Source organism: Erythrolamprus reginae, chromosome 1 (genome assembly GCF_031021105.1).
Source record: "Erythrolamprus reginae isolate rEryReg1 chromosome 1, rEryReg1.hap1, whole genome shotgun sequence".
In the NCBI taxonomy this organism is placed as follows: Eukaryota; Metazoa; Chordata; class Lepidosauria; order Squamata; family Dipsadidae; genus Erythrolamprus; species Erythrolamprus reginae.
Genome location: NC_091950.1, coordinates 2508172 through 2526866, shown reverse-complemented (window position 1 = coordinate 2526866; position 18695 = coordinate 2508172). Strand labels below are relative to the sequence as shown.

Here is an 18695-nt window from a genome sequence, read left to right as displayed (position 1 = left end):
CAGGAGTCTGCGTCAGCAACCCAAGAAACTATAAAACAGAACCAAGAGGAAACAAATAAGAACTTTGAAAAAAATGAAGGGTTAGAAAATCGAATGGAGAATATACAAGAGATCATAATTAATCATGAACAAAGAATTCAAAAATTAGAAACAGATACAAGGAGAATAGAGGAGAAAAGAGGTGAAGCGGAGGGAAGATTAAAGGCGGCCAATAAAGATCTCGAGGCCTCAATCGCAATATTAGAAATGGAGAAATTGGCACATTTCCTCCACTTCCAAAACATCCCTGAAAACGCAGATGAAGACCTATTTAACAAATTAGCATAATTAATAAGTGAAAACACACAAATTGAAATCAAGGAGGTGAAAAATCACATTGATGAAATATATAGAATTCAGACAAACTACGCGAAAAATCACAGACTACCGAGAGAAGTTCATGTAAGATTCACTAAAAAATCTATAAGAAATGAAATATACAAAACAACAAGAAATGAGAAAATAATCTATCAAGAAAAAGAAATAACGGTTCTCAAGCAGATACCCAAAAGGATAAGGGAGAAAAGGAGAGATTATCATTATTTTATGGCCAAATTGATGAGAAGGGAAATACCATTTCGATGGTTAATCCCAGATGGACTTCTAATAACTTGGAATGGGAGGAAAATCAAAATTGACACATTTGAAAAAGCTGATTATTTTATTAAACAACATTTAGAAAAAGAAGATGATCGTCAAGATATAGAACATCAAGTTCGAAGGGAGAGACTGGAGGAGGAGAGAGGAGAGGAGGACCAGGAGAAGGGAGAACCCCTAAAGGAGGAAAGAATTATAACAAGAGCAGCGGCAAAACATCAGTAGAAGGGAAGAGAGGAACGGGAAAGAGGAAAGAAGAAAAATATGGCAAAAACGCTTAATCTATTTTCAGTAAATATCAACAGATTGAATTCACCTATGAAAAGAAAACAGATAATGATGAAATTAATAAAACAAAATTTAGATATATTATGCCTACAAGAAGTCCATATAAGAAACCAGAACCGCAAATTATTAGAAAATAAAAAACTAGGTAAATTATTTACAGCATTAACAGATTCTTAAAAAAGGGGCATAGCTCTATACATTAGGGACACACTGCAACCTGAAAAAATCTATTCAGACAAAGAAGGAAGAATATTAAGTGTAAAGATCAGAATAGGAAATAAAGAAATAGTTATAATAGCAATTTATGCCACAAATTCAAAACAGAAACAATTTTATAAAAAATTAGCGGAACATGTAGGACAGATAGAAAAGGGAAACATTTGCATTATTGGAGACTATAACACGGTATATGACATTAAAAAAGATTACAAAACAATAAGGAAAAAATCGAAGGACAGGAAAACCCTACCAGTAGAATTTCATGAGATGGTGAGAGAACATAGATTGGCAGATATATGGAGAGAGAGAGAGATACCCCCAAAACCTAGAATATACTTTCTACTCACCACCTAAGAAATCTTGGTCCAGGATAGACATGATTTGGGCAGATAAAGAAATTGGAAAATTAATATATCGAATATATCAAGATATCGAAATAGGCCCAAATCTGTGGGCAGACCACCATCCAATATTAATAAAAATCAAAAACCCGAGGAAAGAACATCATCGATGGTCTACAAACCAAGCTTTATTTCAAGAACAAAATTACATTAATCATATTAAACAAGAACTTAAATTATTTTTTAAAGACAATTGGAATAATGATACCACAATTCAGAATATTTGGGACACTACGAAAGCATTTATAAGAGGGTTAACAATAGCATACTCAGCGAAAATTAAGAAATCCAAAGATAAAAATTAAATGAATATAAAAATAAATTAAAATATTTAGAAACAGAAATCCAAAAAGATCTCCAAAATGAAACAATAAGAGAAGAAAGGGATAAAATAAAACACAATATTAACTTAATAATACAAGACAAAATTGCCGTAAAATTAAAGAGGACTAAACAATACCAATTTGAAAATGCAAATAAAACAGGTAGATGGTTAGCATATAAATTAAAAAAAGAAGAAGAACGATATATACAAATATTAGAGGATGAAAATGGAAAAACCCAATACACAGTGGATAAAAAAAAGAATATTGCAGTTAAATATTACACTGAACTATACCAAAGAGAAGCAACAAAAAAGACCAATTAAATAAATACCTAGAAAATGTAAAAGTAGAAGAAATATCAGAACTAGATAAAGCAATACTAAACAAAGAAATAACCTTAATAGAATTGGAAAATGCGATACCCAAACAAAAAAATAACAAAACACCAGGCCCCGATGGGATACCGGCGGAATTTTATAAAGAATTAAAGGAAATATTAGGGGAAATATTATTAATTATATTCAATGAGGTGTTAGAAAAGGGAGCATTACCCACAACATGGACACAGGTGCTAGTAAGTATAATACCGAAAGACATTTCTAAAACACAAAATATACAAAACTATAGACCAATATCGCTTCTTAATGTTGATTACAAAATGTTTATGTCAATCATGGCAGAGAGACTGAAACCAATTATGAACAAAAGAATAAACTATGATCAAAACAGATTGCAAATGCTTTTATATCGGCTTTTGAAGTTGGAAACTTGTCCTTTTTTGTTTTTCCTCCAGAGAGATTTTTTTCTTGTTTGTAATTTTCTTATTGAGATGGGGAGGTTATTTTTTTTGTTTATGGTACATGTTAGAGGTACATGAAGTCTGATGGTAATTTTCATTTCGAGTAGGAATGTGTTGTAGAGGTCATCAGTAGTGTAGCATTCAGAGAATAGAGTTTTCCAGTTTAATGTTGAGAGGTGGGCTTCAATGAGTTCGTAGTTCTGCTGTTGCAGAAAATGAGATCCAGGCAGTTATCAAGTCTGGTATTGTTAGTAATTCCCATGCAAGTAAGGCAAAAGGGACAGCATAGAACAACGTAATTGTATTTCATTGGTTGAGGCAAATCATAGTGGATTTGGATTATGAGAGCAAGGTACTAAGAATGTATATAGTAGTGCAAGTGCTAAATTTATGGAGCATATTGGGTGGAGGAAGTTGGAACAAGAAGATGACAAAATTGTTGTTGAAACGCCATTGTTTAAGGACAGTACTCCTATTGATGGACATTTTGATGATTGTACGGGAGAGGAATCCTCAGTGGAGAAGTCATCAATAGAAGAATGGGGAAAGGCATTCAATAGGACAGGTAAATCTAGATAATTAACATTCTCTGAGGAAAAACAACCATACTTTGTATTTTTAAAGGAACTGAAGCAGGGGTGGGCTTCAACTAATTTAGCAAATGGTTCACCCAAAATGTAAGCATGCACACACGCACACTCTCCTTCCATGCATGCATACCTTCGGCCACACAAAGTTGCTCAACCCAGCAGCCATTCAGGCCCTGTTCCCCTCCATATCTTCTCTCCGATGCAGTGGCTGCTACTCTCCACACTGCTGGGAGAGGGTCTTGTGCAGTTTAGCAGCTTTGAGCCACGGCTTTCCTCCAAGGCCCATCGGGAAAGTGCTGTGGCACAGAGAAGTAGCAGCCATGTTGAATGCGGTTTCTCTCAGCTGCAGAGCTTTTGCATGGGACCTAGAGGAAAGCAGCGGCCCACAGCTGCTAAACTGCACAAGACATTCTCTCATCCAGCAACAACAGCAGTGGAGAGAAGCAGCTGCCGACTGAGGGGGCACCTGGAGCATCTCCACAAGCGACCGAGGTTTGGCAAGGGATGGAAGTAACGGCTGCAAGACCTCCACTCCAGTGCTTTCTGAATGGAACCTCTTACAAGTCAGAAAAACCATCTGGTCCATTCCCAAACTGCTTGGACCCTCCAGTGCCCATGTCCCCTGCCCCCCACTTCACCCTAGCACAAAAGGCCAAAGGCTGAATAAATTGCTTGGACCCTGGGGGCCATAATTTGTGGCTGGGCAAGGGGTGGTATGCAGACAAAGGCCTGGGACAAGGCCGGAAGAGTGGACTGGTGCATTCCCTGACCTAGATGAGGTGAATGGCAAGCAGGTGGAGGTTCCGGGGTAAGGCTGGAACCAGGGAGTGGCACAACCCTAAGACCTGATCGGAGATAAAGTACAGCATGCTTCTCTTTGGTGATCCAATCCAAGGCAAAGGGGGAGGCGTGGAGATTCATTGGGCTGTGTGGCAAAGGCAATATACATAGGCCAGGGCAGGCAGGGCCAGCGGGTGGGGAGCTTTGCCGCTTCTCCAAACTGCATAGAAGTGTTAAAAATTGACCAGCTGAACTGATGTGAACTAGCTGAATTCCACCCTCAACCAAAGTGAACATGATAAACAATGGAAGCTAAACTGCTTCTCTCTAGATATACAAAATGTTAACCTTTAGAAGACAATTTTGCAGAGTAAAATGCATTACTTACTTTAGCTTCTTTATTTTACATTCTGGATCTTTCACCATACCACATAATAGTTGTACTGCTTTGACATCATTGATGTGGAAGCACAACTCCAACTCTCTCAATCTCTGGTTTTTCTTCAATACTTCCGCAAGATACCCACTGCTGAGTTCAGTCAGGATCGCTCCATCAACCCTCCAAAGAAGAGTATGAAAAATTAAAACTATTTCTTGAAAAACAAGCATAGAATGTATTTTTATCAGACTTGAAGGGACTGTGATTAAGTTAAAAATGGTTGTGTAGATCAAACAGAGCGGTATATGCATTTCTTACTTTAGCTTTTTTACTGTACACCCTGGATTTTTGAGCCCATCACACAATAGTTCCATTGTTTTGTCATCATGGATTCCGTAAAACAATGTTAACTCTCTCAATCTCTGTTTTTTCTCAGTACTTCTGCAAATATTTCTTCAATAGGCCTGTCGTAAAATATTGTATTAAATCCTCCAGAAAGTCTGCAGAGATTAGCTTGAATAATTATAAGTATTTTTCCCTGCATTGCTACTGTTATAGTTAGATTTAAGGCATGAAATAGATGATATGAATTGATATTTTTTTGTTTGAAGAGCAGTAAATTTGGATCTTTACTCTTAAAGGGCATTTATTTTAGGATAAGGGTTATGAAACATGAATAAGTAAGAATATAAGAAATGGATTGAAATATTACAGCATAAATTTACCAGATAAGAGCAAACAGCCCATGGAAATTTTAAAAATAATTTTTATTGGATATAAATATTGAAAATACATTTATAACATTGATTAGACTTATACACACATAACACAAATAAATACATATAAAACAGACATACAAAAAGGAAAAGAAAAAAAGAGAAAGAAAAAGAAAAAGAAAAAAATGAGGGGGAAAAAAGAAAAAAGATAAAAGGAAACAATTCAACTTCTAAATCTCTTCTTTTTACAGGAAACTGTACTGTTGTCATATTTCATACGGTTAAACTGTATTTCTTTTACAGTTTTTTACTTTCAATGTATTTCCTTATTAATATCATTATGAATATTTCAATATCTACATTTTATATAATATAATCAACATGCAAACATTAAGATATTTATTTATTTATTAGATTTGTATGCCACCCCTCTCCATAGACTTATTATTATTTATTAAATTATCCATTATCTATTACTTATTATTATTATCTATTCCCTAATTCTCTATCTCCATCAATATTTTTACACTTTACAAGTTTCTCCTGTTTTCTCTCCTCTCCTCATTTCCTTTCTTTTCTCTACCCAACTATAGAACATATTCCAACTTTCATAAAATTCTGTGTTTTCTTTGTTGTTCAATGCATATGTTAATTTGTCCAGTTCCGCACACTTTAATTTTTTTTTAGTAATAGTCCTATCGCTCGGTGTTTCTTTCTGTTTCCAATATTGTGCCATTACTATTCTTCTTGCTGTAAGGATATGTTGAATAATGTACCTATGTTTTTTCCCTAAGTCATCATCAAATATTCCTAGTAAAAAGGTTTCTGGTTTCATATTAATCTTTTGTTGTATTATTTCTTCTAACCATTTATGTATTTTGATCCACAGTTTTTTAATTTTAGGGCATGACCACCACATAGGATAATAGGTTCCCTCCTTTTCCTGGCATTTCCAACATTTAGGGTCCATGTTTTTGTACATTTTTGCAAGTCTCGCAAGTGGAAGATGCCACCTGTAGAACATTTTATATAAATTTTATTTATAAGATGTCACTTTTGTAAGTTTATAATTGGAGGTCCAAATTTTCTCTCATTTGTCCAAATTTATACTGTATCCAAAATTCCTCCCCCGACTGATCATACATCCCTTGACAATTTCTACTTCCATTTTATAATTTAATAAATATTTATATATTCTAGTTATGAATTTTCTTCCTGGTTCCAATAATATCTTGTCCAATTCCGTTCTTTTGTTTGCAATTCATTCTTTCTTTTTATCTTCACTAAATTTAGATTGGATTTGATAGTACGTCCACCAGTCTAGGGTTAGACCTTTTGGTTTTATTGTTTCCAAGTCTTTTAAACTACACAGAGCGTCCAATATTTCTTCATACCTTAGTATTCTCTGTAGGTTTATTACCTTTTGATATGTAAGGGCCTCCATGCTGGATATCCATAGAGGTATTTCTTTATAGTGGCAGGATTTAATTTTTAACCAGATTTTATGAAGGGATTCTCTAATTTTATTATTATAAAAGTATCAATGCACTTTCTGTTTCCCATACCATAAAAGGCTGTGCCAACCTGTTTGCTTTTCATGACCTTCTAAAGTTAGTAGTCTGACATTTTTTAATGTTATCCACTCAGTAATCCACTGCAATCTTGTTGCTTGATAATATAAATCTCTGTTTGGTTCCAAGAATCCTCCTTGTTGTCTATTATCTTGCAAGTCTTTTAATCTTACTCTCGCTTTTTTCTTTACTCATATGAACCTCATTATCATTTTGTTTAAATCTTGGAAGCATTTTTGGTTTGAAATAAATATTTTTATTTATTCATTCATTCATTCATTCATTCATTCATTCATTCATTCATTCATTCATTCATTCATTCATTTATTTATTTATTGTTAGAGTTGAAAGGGACCATGAAGGCCATCAGGTTCAACCCCCTATTACACCAGTCAAGTGGCAGTTCAATCTTCTCTTAAAAATGTCCAGAGTGTTGGAGTTCACAACATCCGCTGGTAGGTTGTTCCATTGGTTGATCGCTCTGACCATCAGGAAGTTCCTCCTTATCTCCCTGTTGACTCTCTCCTTGGTCAGCTTCCAGCCGTAGTTCCTCATCCGGCCCTCTGGTGCCCTGAAGAATAAAGTGATCCCCTCCTCTCTGTGACATCCCCTCGTATACGTGTAGACTGCTATCATGTCTGCTCTGGCCCTCCTTTTCTCTATGCTATCCATGCCCAGTTCCCTCAGTCTCTCTTCATAAGTCTTGGTTTCCAATTCCTTAATCATCTTGGTTGCTCTTTTCTGCACCTTCTCCAGAGTTTCAATGTCTCTTTTGAACTGTGCTGACCAGAACTGTATACAGTACTCCAGGGGTGGTCGGACCAGTGCATAGTAGAGTGGTAATAAGACTTCCCTGGTCTTGGAGTGTATTCCACTGTTGATGCAGTTTAGGATTGTGTTGGTTTTTTAGCTGCTGCTGCACATTGTTGACTCATGTTTAGTTGATTATCCACCAAGACTCCGAGGTCTCTTTCGCAGTCGCTACTGCTAAGAGGGGTTTCTCCCAGGTTGTATGTGTGTCCAGGGTTTTTTCTTCCTAGGTATAGGACTTTGCGCTTGTCGATGTTAAGCATCATTTTGTTGGCATGGGCCCACTGTGTTAGTCTGTCTAGGTCTTTCTGTAATTTTAGCCTGTCTTCTAGAGTACTGGCAACCCCCGCCAGCTTGGTGTCATCTGCGAATTTGATCAGTTGCCCTTCTATTCCCTCATCCAAGTCGTTGATGAAAATGTTGAAGAGCACAGGGCCCAGGACAGAACCCTGTGGTACCCCACTGCCTACATTCTTCCATGTGGATTTGAAACCGTTGAGGACAACTCGTTGGGTGCGGTTGGTCAGCCAGCTATTGATCCATCTGCATGTGTTGTAGTCTACTCCGCTTTTTTCTAATTTGTTGATTAGGAGGTAGTGGTTGACTTTGTTGAAAGCTTTGCTGAAGTCTAAGTAAATGAGGTCCATCGTGTTGCAAAGGTCTACTGATTTGGTTATGGTGTTGAAAAAGGATATGAGATTGGTTTTGCATGATTTGTTTCTGACAAACCCGTGTTGGCTGTTAGATATTATCTTGTTTGTTTCCAGGTAGTGGCAAAGCTGTTTTTATATTAGTTTCTCCAGTATTTTTCCAGGTATTGAAGTCAGGCTGATTGGTCTGTAGTTGCTTGGATCCGTCTTTTTACCTTTTTTGTGGATGGGAACTACGTCCGCTCGTTTCCAATAATCTGGTAGGTCTCCAGTGGCCCAAGATGAGGGAAAGAGGTTCCGCTATGGTGTCTGCCAGTTCTTTTAGGACTCTGGGGTGGAGTACGTCGGTCCAGGTGATTTGAATTCGTTGAGCTCCCTCAGGTAGTCCCTAATGGTAGCTTTGTCTGTGTTGAGTTCGGTTCCGGGGCTGTTAGTTGCAGTTAGGTTGTAGGATGCTTGGTTGGTGGTTCCTTTATGTGTGATAGTGTTCTTTGGGGCTTCCCAGGCATCCTGTGTGGATTTACTCTTTAGAAGTTCCTTCCAGGGTTTATTCTTTAGGTTCGCTCTGAGCTTGTTAAAGTCCACTTTTCTGAAGTCTGGGACTGTAATTGGGTTGGGTATTGCAGTTAGTGATTGCACAATGTTGAATTTTAGGATGATATGGTCACTCTCATCTAGCGTCCCTTCTGCTTCTATTCCCTCTATCAATTCTTCCCTGTTTGTTAAAATTAGGTACAGTATTGCAGGCCCTTTGGGAAGTATAGACATTTTAATAGCTGAAATTCTTCCCAATAGAAATTTTGATAGCTAATAGCTGTCAGCGAACCAGCAAGCATCTGGAAAAATAAATTCAATTCCACTGCTGTGTAAACACAGAAAGTTCCATTTATTATTAGACCCATGTCTGGATTCTGTCGTGGTAATATCAGCACTGAATTTCACTTCTGTTCTGCCTGACCGGACTCAGGCGATAATTAATGGTCCAGGAAAGAAGGTCAGACACACACGTGCATTGCGAATCAGCAAACTTGTATTAAACATAAAAGAAACGGCTAAAGAAAACTGTCCTTATTTTCAGGAGTAAAACACATTTCAAGGCGAAAAGCCAGCTAGATACAAAGTTCAGGAAAAAGCAAACAAATACAAAATTCACGTAGCAGAAACGTTCCAGGAGTTCTCTGAATTTTCGAGGCATGAGAGCAGCAGCTAATCTCAGAGTTTTCACCTCCCACTTGCCTGACAAAGCTGGGTTGAAATCCAAAGGCACAGAGCAGAGGCTTCAAAGCAGGAACCACAAAGCCACACAAACCACACAGATAAACATCCAGTTTGCCTCTGCCTCCATTCCCGTTTTTAACCGTAGCCCTCATTATTATTATTTATTGGGTTTGTATGCCGGCCTTCTCCGCAGACTCGGGTAGGCTAAGAACAATGATAAAAATAGCATGTAGAAATCCAATTAATGATGGGGACCACACCCAGCCCTCATTATGGGAACCACACCCAGCCCTCATTCCGTGGACCACACCCAAACACAGGTGACACCATAATCACCGGTGATAATCCCTTAATTGAGCCCTCCATTGCATTGCTCTCCGGCTATGCCTGTCGATTATCTGTTCAGCATCTGAATCCAAAGAAGAGAGGCTATCCGACGGGCTGCCAGCTAAATCTCCTGGGCTGTCTGCCAGGTCCTGTGGGCTGTCTGCCAACTCCTCTGAACCATCGCCCTCATCCTCTGGGCTGTTTGCCACATTTTCCTAGCTGTCAGCCAGGCTTTCGCAATCACTCTGTGATGCATCTCTCACATATGTGGGGGCAACAGCTGGCCCACGCACGAACACAACAACTTGTGATTTATTTTTAGGTTAAAGCTCATTCCCACTCCCACAAGTGCATCACATATACTAATCCGGGGAAAGGAATGCTAGCTTCCCTTGTACAGTTGATCTATAGCTCTGCACAAAGAATGTGCTGTAGTTCCAACGTCTCTCTCTCTCTCTCACTCACTCCTCCCATTCTCTATCACTGTTATTCTGTCAGGAGGCCTGACAATAGTGTTTTGAATTTGAATTAAGAACAGAAAACAATCTTTGAAATCCAGTTGACAACATGAGATAAATGAAGTATACTGAAAAAAAACAAACATAAATTAAGAATTTTAATTAAGAATTTGGAGATTGATATTATATTGTATTGTACTGAGGATTGAAGATTGAAGATATATGACTTTGTATGTTTGTATGGGTGGAGAAGACATAATAAAAAAGAAGTAAACACTGCCTGAAATTGATCCTTGCAGTTGGTGGAAGCAGGCAAATGCAGACTGCGTGCCTAGTGCTGGTGTTGGTAAGGGAAAACAAGCCATCAATGTATGATTGTATGGATTGATATAACACAGCTTTAAAATATATGCTATGTTCTGATTGGCTGTAGTGATGTACATGACCATACGAGGGAGCTAGAGATCATGGCTTTCTCCCCCTGTTGTTTCATTCTGATTGACTCTATGACTTGACAGTGATCTCTGTGTTATGCTCCGTTATTCTCTCTGATATTCCGATATGTTTGAAAGCTGTAACATCTTTGTTGCATGTACCATATTTTTCGATGTATAAGCACTTTTTTTACCTCAAAAAAGTGGTTTAAAAATTGGGTGCATCTTATACATTGAACGTTGCTGAGGCGGGACGGGCTGCAGTGGGGGCGGCAATCGCTGAGGTGACTCCGGTGACTTCCACGCAAGGAACCGCTGCTGTCGAGTCTGGGTGAACAGGCCCTGAAGGGGCAGAGCCGTCATCTTCACTGGCATCATGTTGTTGGGTGGTGGGCTTGGCTTGGGTGAGCGGCTGTGGCAGGAGCCAGTCCGGTGCCGCCTCTCTCAGAGCGAAGCTGCCTCAGCCGGCCCTGATTGTCTGGTGGGAGGGAGCTCGGCTCCATCGTCCCCCACTCCAATCTCCCACGTTCGGGGGAGCCTTTTGGAGGGTGTTGCAGTCAGCTTGGCGGGAAGCTGCCTCAGCCGGTGAGAGGCAGCACCTGACCAGCCCCTGCCACATCCGTTCACCTGGTTTGGCTGAGGCAGCTTCACTCTGAGCACCCTTGAACCTGCCTGCCCCTGCCTCAGCCGAGCCGGGCAGCAAAGCCCTGAGTTTCTTCTGTAATGAGAGAGCAGCGGCATCAGGTATGGCTGGGGGCAGAAGTCCTTTGTTGGCCCTTCTCCTCTGATGCAGCAGGCCCTCCAAGACCCTCCCCACAGCACTTGGGCCGCGCAGATAAGGAGGAGAATGCTCATCCCACTCGGCTGAGGCAGGGGCAGACAGGTTTGAGCATGCTCCCAGGGGAAAGGTCGCCTCAGCAATTGCTGCCGTCACTGCCACTTTGCTGCTGGTGTGGAGTAGAGCCGCTTGCCCAAGCCACTTTTCAGCCTGCTGGGAGGGCTCCTCAGCCAAGGGGAGATGTCTGGCAGGTCCTGGGGGACTGCCCTTTCCTTTAGTGACTTCGCAGCCCTAGCAACCAAGTTTCCTGCTCGGCCCCCGTGGGGAGGAGAAGCCACTCAGACAATTTTATATGCTGGGGACGTGATATGCTATATGGGAACTTTTTATCTCTGAGGGAAAGGGATAATTGAGAAAGAGGGAGTCTCAAAAGGTGTTGGGGAGGTGGGCTGTGGAGAGCATTTGATACTGTCAATAATAGCCTGAAGCCAAGCAAGCTTTGGGGGGGACAGCTGTTTAGGTGACCCTTAAAGCAATGTAAGATTTTACACCAGTTTTATTTTTGGCACCTCATGACTGACCTCTGAGAGAGAGAGAGAAAAACAAAGGAAGAAGGACAAAACAGAATAAAAAAGTTTCTCTTGAAAATAAGGTTTTGTTTTTACACTTCTGCGTGTGCACATATACGCAGAGTGGGGCGCGAGAGCACAGACACACACACACACACACACAAAGAGTCGGAAGGGACTCTGTACTGTAGGTCATTCTTTGGTCCAGGGGTCTCCAATGTTGGCCACATTATGACTTGTGGACTTCAAATCCCAGAGTTCCTCGGCCCACAAAGGTGGCTGAGGAACTCTGGGAGTTGTAGTCCACAAGTCTTAAAAGTTGCCAAGGTTGGAGATTCCTACTCTAGAAACACTCCTTTTAAGGAATATTTCAGGTTTATCATCATCACCATATATTTCCATGCACTTCAATTGTGAAAATTGGAGTAGTCAAGAGAGGGATCTTTGAAAACCTCATGTTAGTAGTAATATTAAGGCAACCTCAGCAGGGAACTGTAATTGTAAATGATTCTCTCACTAGTCAATTGTCCTCCTTTGTTTTGTTTGTTTGTTTGCATTAGGGGTTGGGAGTGCAAGGGTCTTCAAACCTGGCAAGTTTAAGGCTTGTGGACCTCAATTCCCATTTCTGACTCACTAGCTTGACTGGTGGAGGAATTCTGGGATTTGAAGTCCACAAATCATGAAGCTGTCAAGTTTGAAGTTTGTAAAAAGTGTACATAGTTTTAAAAAGTGTACATGGTTTTAAAAAGTATTCTGCTACACTGGTATTGTATTAAACAATAGAATATTACACCATTTGGTTTAGAATACTTTTCCCCCTTGTTTTCCTACTCTAAAATCTAGGTGTGTCTTTTACACCAAAGATACAGTATATGACAAAGACAAACTGATAATAAGATTATTGTACTTTGACTGAATTGAACGTGTATGATCCGGACTGTTTATTTAGACTGTACTATTTCTTATAGTAATAGAATTCTTTATTGGCCAAGTGTGATTGGACACACAAGAAATTTGTCTTGGTGCATGTGCTTTATAAACACTATATTCACTTTAACGTATATATGTGTGTGACTAGATACTTACTCATATCTACTGCAATGTCCCATTTCTGTGTGCAGGTCCTTGATAACTCAAGGGTTGCTCTGCACACACATAGGTAATGTAAAAAGGGTAGAAAACTGAATGTTAGCAATGTACAGAGAACATGTAAAATGTTAGTTTAACTATGCTAGATTCATCTAAAAATGTAAACCATAATATAGGAGTAGTTAGTAATGGAGCAACACAATGCATAATTAACGGTAGAGAAAAAAAATGTCAAAATAACAAAAAGTGACCAACATGTAGCATTAGCCAATGGATGGAAAATGAAAGCAGTTGGCAAAGGTACTGCAATTGTTCATGGCTGAATGAAAATTTACCAATGTTAAATATACCTAAACTGGTATTTAATTTGCTATCTGTTAGAATATTTGTAAATGCAGGGTTTGTTGTAACCTTTGAGAATGATCAATGTATAATTGAAAAGCAAGGAAGAAGGGTTACTGCAAGGTTAGAAAATTGTCTGTTTCTGATTCATGACAATCCAGTAATCAATGCTAACTCAGTTTTCAATAACAAAAGACATTTGCTCCATAGACATATGGAACATAGGAATTTCAAAATTCTAAAGAAAACTGTTGACTGCATTTTTCCAACTGGCTAAAATTTGTAGAAAGGAAAAAAAACAGGAAAGATGTAGGTGTTTTAACTGATATTAGTACAGAGTTTAAAAATAGGAAATTTAAAACCATGTTGCAAAGAGCTGGAATAAAACATAGTTATTCTGCTCCTTATAGATCTCAACATAATGGTTATATTTGTTTGTTTGTTTGTTTGTTTTGTCCAATACACAATAATACACAATGGTGGTTAGAGAGGATATAATCAGGTAGAATGTATTAAAGGGGGAATAGAGGACAAAATAAAGGAGTGAAATATAACTGAGAGAATAGCAGAAAGAGATATAGGTATAGGAGATATAGATATAGGATATATAGGAGAGACAATAGGACAGGGGATGGTAGGCACTCTGGTGCACTTATGTACGGCCCTTTCTGACCTCTTAGGAACTTGGTGAGGTCAACCGTGGATAGTCTAAGGGTAAAGTGTTGGGAGTTAGGGGATGATACTACAGAGTCCGGTTGTGAATTCCATGCTTCAACAACTTGATTATTAAAGTCGTATTTTTTACAGTCAAGTTTGGAGCAGTTAATATTAAGCTTGTATCTGTTGTGGGCTCTTGTGTTGTTGTGGTTGAAGCTGAAGTAGTCTTTGACAGGCAGGATGTTGCAGCATATGATCTTGTGGGCAATACTTGGATCATGTTTGAGGTGTCTTAGTTCTAAGTTTTCTTGACCCAGGATTGTAAGTCTAGTTTCGTAAGGTGTTCTGTTACAGGTAGAGGAGTGAAGAGCTCTTCTGGTGAAGTATCTCTGGACATTTTCGAGGGTATTAATGTCTGAAAGTTTAGTTTGTAATTTTCTCATTGAGATGGGGAGGTTATTTCTCTTGATTGAGGTAGATGTTAATGGTACGTAAAGTCTGCTTATTATTTTCATCTCGAACAAGAATGTGTTGTAGAGGTCATCCGTAGAGTTGCAGTTTGTGAACAAAGTTTGCCAGTTTAATGTTGAGAGATGGGTATCAATGAGTTCATAGTTCACTTTTTTGAAATTAAATTTCTGTGTCGCATTATTTGGGTGGATCTCAGTGTGGCTTAGGTTGAGACTGAAGTTTATCATGCTGTGGTCACTGTTGGAGAAAGGTTCTATTATTTGTAAGCCATATATTGTGCTTTTGGTGTTGCAGAAGATGAGATCTAGACAGTTATCTACTCTAGTATTGTTAGTTATTAGTTGGTCAAGTCCCAGATTGGTGACGGTGTTATATATAGTAGAGTGGATAGGTTCCGTGCTACATTCATTTAAGGACCAGTTGATGTGTGGTAAGTTGAGGTCTCCAAGAAAGATGATGGGGTGTGGGCACTGGGTAGCCCACGTTAGTAGTTCTAATAATTTGTTTGCATGTGCGATGTCATAGTCCGGTGCTATGTAGCATAGTAAGAAGCCAATTGTGGTATTTAGGGAAAGATCACAGACAATAGTTTCTGTGTGCAACTTTGATGTTTTTTAGTTTTAGAGATTTTTTGTAGAATATAGCTACCCCGCCTCCTCTGCGGGATTCACGGTCATAATGAGAGACAAGATAGTTCCTTGTTGTAATAATAGAGTCTGAGTAGGATGCATTGAGCCAGGTTTCACAAAGATAATATCAAAGACTGAGGAGTCAAGAAGGAGGAGGAATTCTGATATCTTATTGGCTATACTTCTGGCATTTAATAATTTGCATTTGAGATTGGTTTTGTGTTGGGAGTAGGGTTTGGGTTGGTTAGAGGCAATAAGGGGAGGAGATTTCACAGATTCTGGTTTGCCAGAGAAGCTTTGGGGTGAAACTATAAGGTGTGCTATTCAAGTTCTCAATAATGTAGTTAATGCATCAACTGGGGAAATACCATTTACTTGTTCGTATGGAATAAAACCTAAACTTAGTTATTTGCATGTGTTTGGTGCTCCTGCATGGATGAGATCCTCCCAGGGCACAATGTGAGTTACTATCAGTATGCTGATGATACTCAGCTGTACATCTCCACCGCGTGTCCAGGGAATATATATATTTGGGGGGGGGGGGGCTGGGAAGAGCAAGCTGGTGGTGGGCTTTGCTGCTTCTCCAGACTGCACAGAATCATAAAAAACGGTTCACCCGAACTGCTCCGAACCAACTGAGTCCCACCCTGAACGAGAATGAATATGATAAACAAAGGAAACTAAACTGCTTCTCTCTGGATATATTTCCAAAATATTGACCTTTAGAAAATGCATTACTTTCTTAAGTTTATTTATTTTACATTCTGGATCATTCAGCCCACGACATAATAGTTCTAGGCTTTCCCCACGATAAAAGAATGAGTAGCACAGCTCCAACTCTCTCAATCTCTGGTTTTTCTTGAATACATCCACAAGATACCTGCTGTAAGATTCGGTCAGGATCTCTCCATCAAGCCTCCAAAGAAGAATATGAAAAATCAAAACTATTTCTTGAAAAACAAGCATAGAATGTATTTTTTATAGGACTTGAAGGGACAGTGATTAAGTAAAAAAATTGAACTGCCTCACCCTGGATATATTTCCAGAAAAATAACATTCAAACAATGATTGTGTAGATCAAACAGAGAGGTATATGTATTTCTTACTTTAGCTTCTTTACTGTACACCTTGGATTTTTGAGCCCATCGCACAATAGTTCCATTGCTTTGTCATTATAGTTTCTGAAGAACAATGTTAACTCTCTCAATCTCTGGTTTTCGCCGAGTACTTCTGCAGTAGACGACTCATAGACCATGACTGTCTGTGTTCCAGCAAGCCTACAGAGATCAGTTTGAAAAATTACAAGTATTTCTTGAAACTCCATTGTGCAATGTACAGTATTTCACCGGAACTGATGGGGATGTGATCATACAATGCATTAAGAATGGATTGGCATCTTTAGTCTCTCACCCTTGACCACACCCAGGGCACCTCAACCCCCCGCCTCAGCCCACTCACAGCCAGCTTTTCTATTCTGCTGGCTCTCCCCTGGTGATTCTCTCTGGCCCTCCACCCCTTGCCCTTCAGCTTGGCCCATTCATCAAGACACCATTTGTCCCGGATGTTTTACTCCACAGGACAAAAAGCCACCAGCCAATCAGGTGAGAGGCAGCAACGATAGGCCTGGGAAGGGTGACCGAGAGGGCTCCGAGGGGGGGGGATGCGATTGTGGACAAGTTGTGGAAGCACAGGGGGGAAGGCAGGAAAACCCTATCTGCACGTAGCTCGTGCTGGTGCTGCCATTGATCCTGGCAATTGGTGGCAGAAGGCAAATACTGTCTGTGTGCCTGGTGCTGTTGCTGCTTCACATTACACCTGGTGGGGAGGGGCACAGTGGGGGAGCAGCCAAACTGCCCATTCAGCATGAGGCCAGAGTGCAGGTGCAGAAGCAATGGTGGTGGTGGTAGTGGTGAAAATGACAAGCCACCATGGACAACAGGCATGCAGCAGTTGGATGGGGCTTCTCAATTTAACCTCTCACCCTGCCATGGCCTCTGCAACTAGACTTAACTCTGAACAGACAATTCAACGGCCCTCCCATTACCACACCATTCAACACATACACACCACACACTCACTAACATCACCTGTGTTCACAATAAATGCACTGCTGCCCATCCCTATCCCAAAGAGCAGTACACACACAGCATTTGCCTCCTTCCCCTTCCCAGCTTCACCAGGAGCTGTGTAAAGGAATTTGCCTGCTTCCTCCTATCAGCACCAGATGTCTTGCCTATTTGCCCATGACTCTAAAGTGTGCAATAGGTTTGATATTCCTGGAGGCGTCTGTAATATGGCAAATGATTTAGCTTTACTGGATAAATGGTCAAAGCAATGGAAACTGCAGTTTAGAAAACAGTCAAAAGACACTTATGCAGATCAAATAGAAAGTAAAAAGTCACTTACTCTAATGTCTCTATTTTGCATTGTGGATGTTTGAGCACGTCGCACAATCGTTTCATTGCTTTGTCATCTTGATTCTCAAAGTGCAAAAGTACCTTTCTCAATCTCTGGTTTTTCCTCAATACTGTAAAATACCTGCTGCAAGATTCAGTCAGGACGAATCCATAAAGTCTGCAGTTCAAAATAATCAGAATTATTTCTTGAAAAATAATTATAGGTTGTATTTTTATAGGAATTCAAGGGAATGCATGTATGGCAACTGAACTGCTTTTCCTTGGATATATTTTCAAAATATTATTCAATTTGGAATATTTGTGTTCATCAAACTGAAGGGAATAAATGTGACATTGTAGTTTTGTAAGAAATTCACATATTTATTTATTACAATTTTGACTGAAAGGTTCTTCTCAGATTAAATGAAATTCTTTTGGTGGAATATCGTACTGTGCAGTAAAGAGAAAGAAAATAATACTAACTTGTACAGACACATCTATTTGTTGTTCAGTTAAATATTGAGGCAGGAAAGAAAAAATAAATATAAATATAGCACAATGTGTATGATGATATCAACTGAGCAATAGTAAATAGTAAATTAACCACCCATGCTGTCCACACCGGTTTAGCAAAGGGGGGAAAAAAGTCCCAATGCATTATGTGATGCTCCTGATGTGGTTGTCTGGAGGCAAAGGAGGCATGGCCGGGGGTGGGAGCCTGAAGGTCCTAGACCAATGATGGAGAACCTATGGCATGAGTGCCACAGGTGTCACACAGAACCGTATCTGCTGGCACAGAAGCCATTGCCCTATCTCAGCTCCAACATGGATGTTTGTGCTGGCCAGCTGATATTTAGTTCACACAGAGGCTCTGGGAAGATGTTTTTGGCTTCCAGAGAGCCTCCAGGGGGATGGGGAAGAGCGTTTTTACCCTTCCCTGGCTCCAGGGGAGGGCAAAACACAAGCCTACTGGGACCACCAGAATTTTGAAAACAGGCTGTTACTGGCCTCCAGAGGGCCTCCAGGGGTGGAGGAAGCTCTTTTTGCCCTCAGGAGGCATTGAATTATGGGTGCAGGCCCTCGGGCGTATGCTATTGCTTTTTTGGCACCCGAGGTAATAAAGGTTCGCCATCACTGTCCTAGACCCATTGAGAAATTTCTC

The 18695-nt window shown here is 39.8% G+C and overlaps 1 protein-coding gene across 10 annotated transcripts in view; it reads right to left on the bottom strand.

Moving 5' to 3' along the window:
• LOC139162813 (NACHT, LRR and PYD domains-containing protein 12-like) overlaps positions 1 to 18695 on the bottom strand; it is a 130110-nt gene that overhangs the window by 41407 nt on the left and 70008 nt on the right. For 9 of the 10 annotated variants that reach the window (XR_011558386.1, XM_070743677.1, XM_070743695.1 and 6 more), the window contains 3 exons: positions 17544 to 17711; positions 16244 to 16414; positions 4428 to 4598 (listed from right to left, as the gene is read on the bottom strand). Coding sequence is in view for 9 of the 10 variants with exons in the window: in XM_070743677.1 (XP_070599778.1) it covers positions 4428 to 4598; positions 16244 to 16414; positions 17544 to 17711 (510 nt within the window). In the remaining variant the exon portion in view is untranslated. Of the gene's footprint in view, positions 1 to 4427; positions 4599 to 4736; positions 4867 to 16243; positions 16415 to 17543; positions 17712 to 18695 lie in introns of those variants that run through there. The other variant, XM_070743708.1, reaches the window with a different exon arrangement.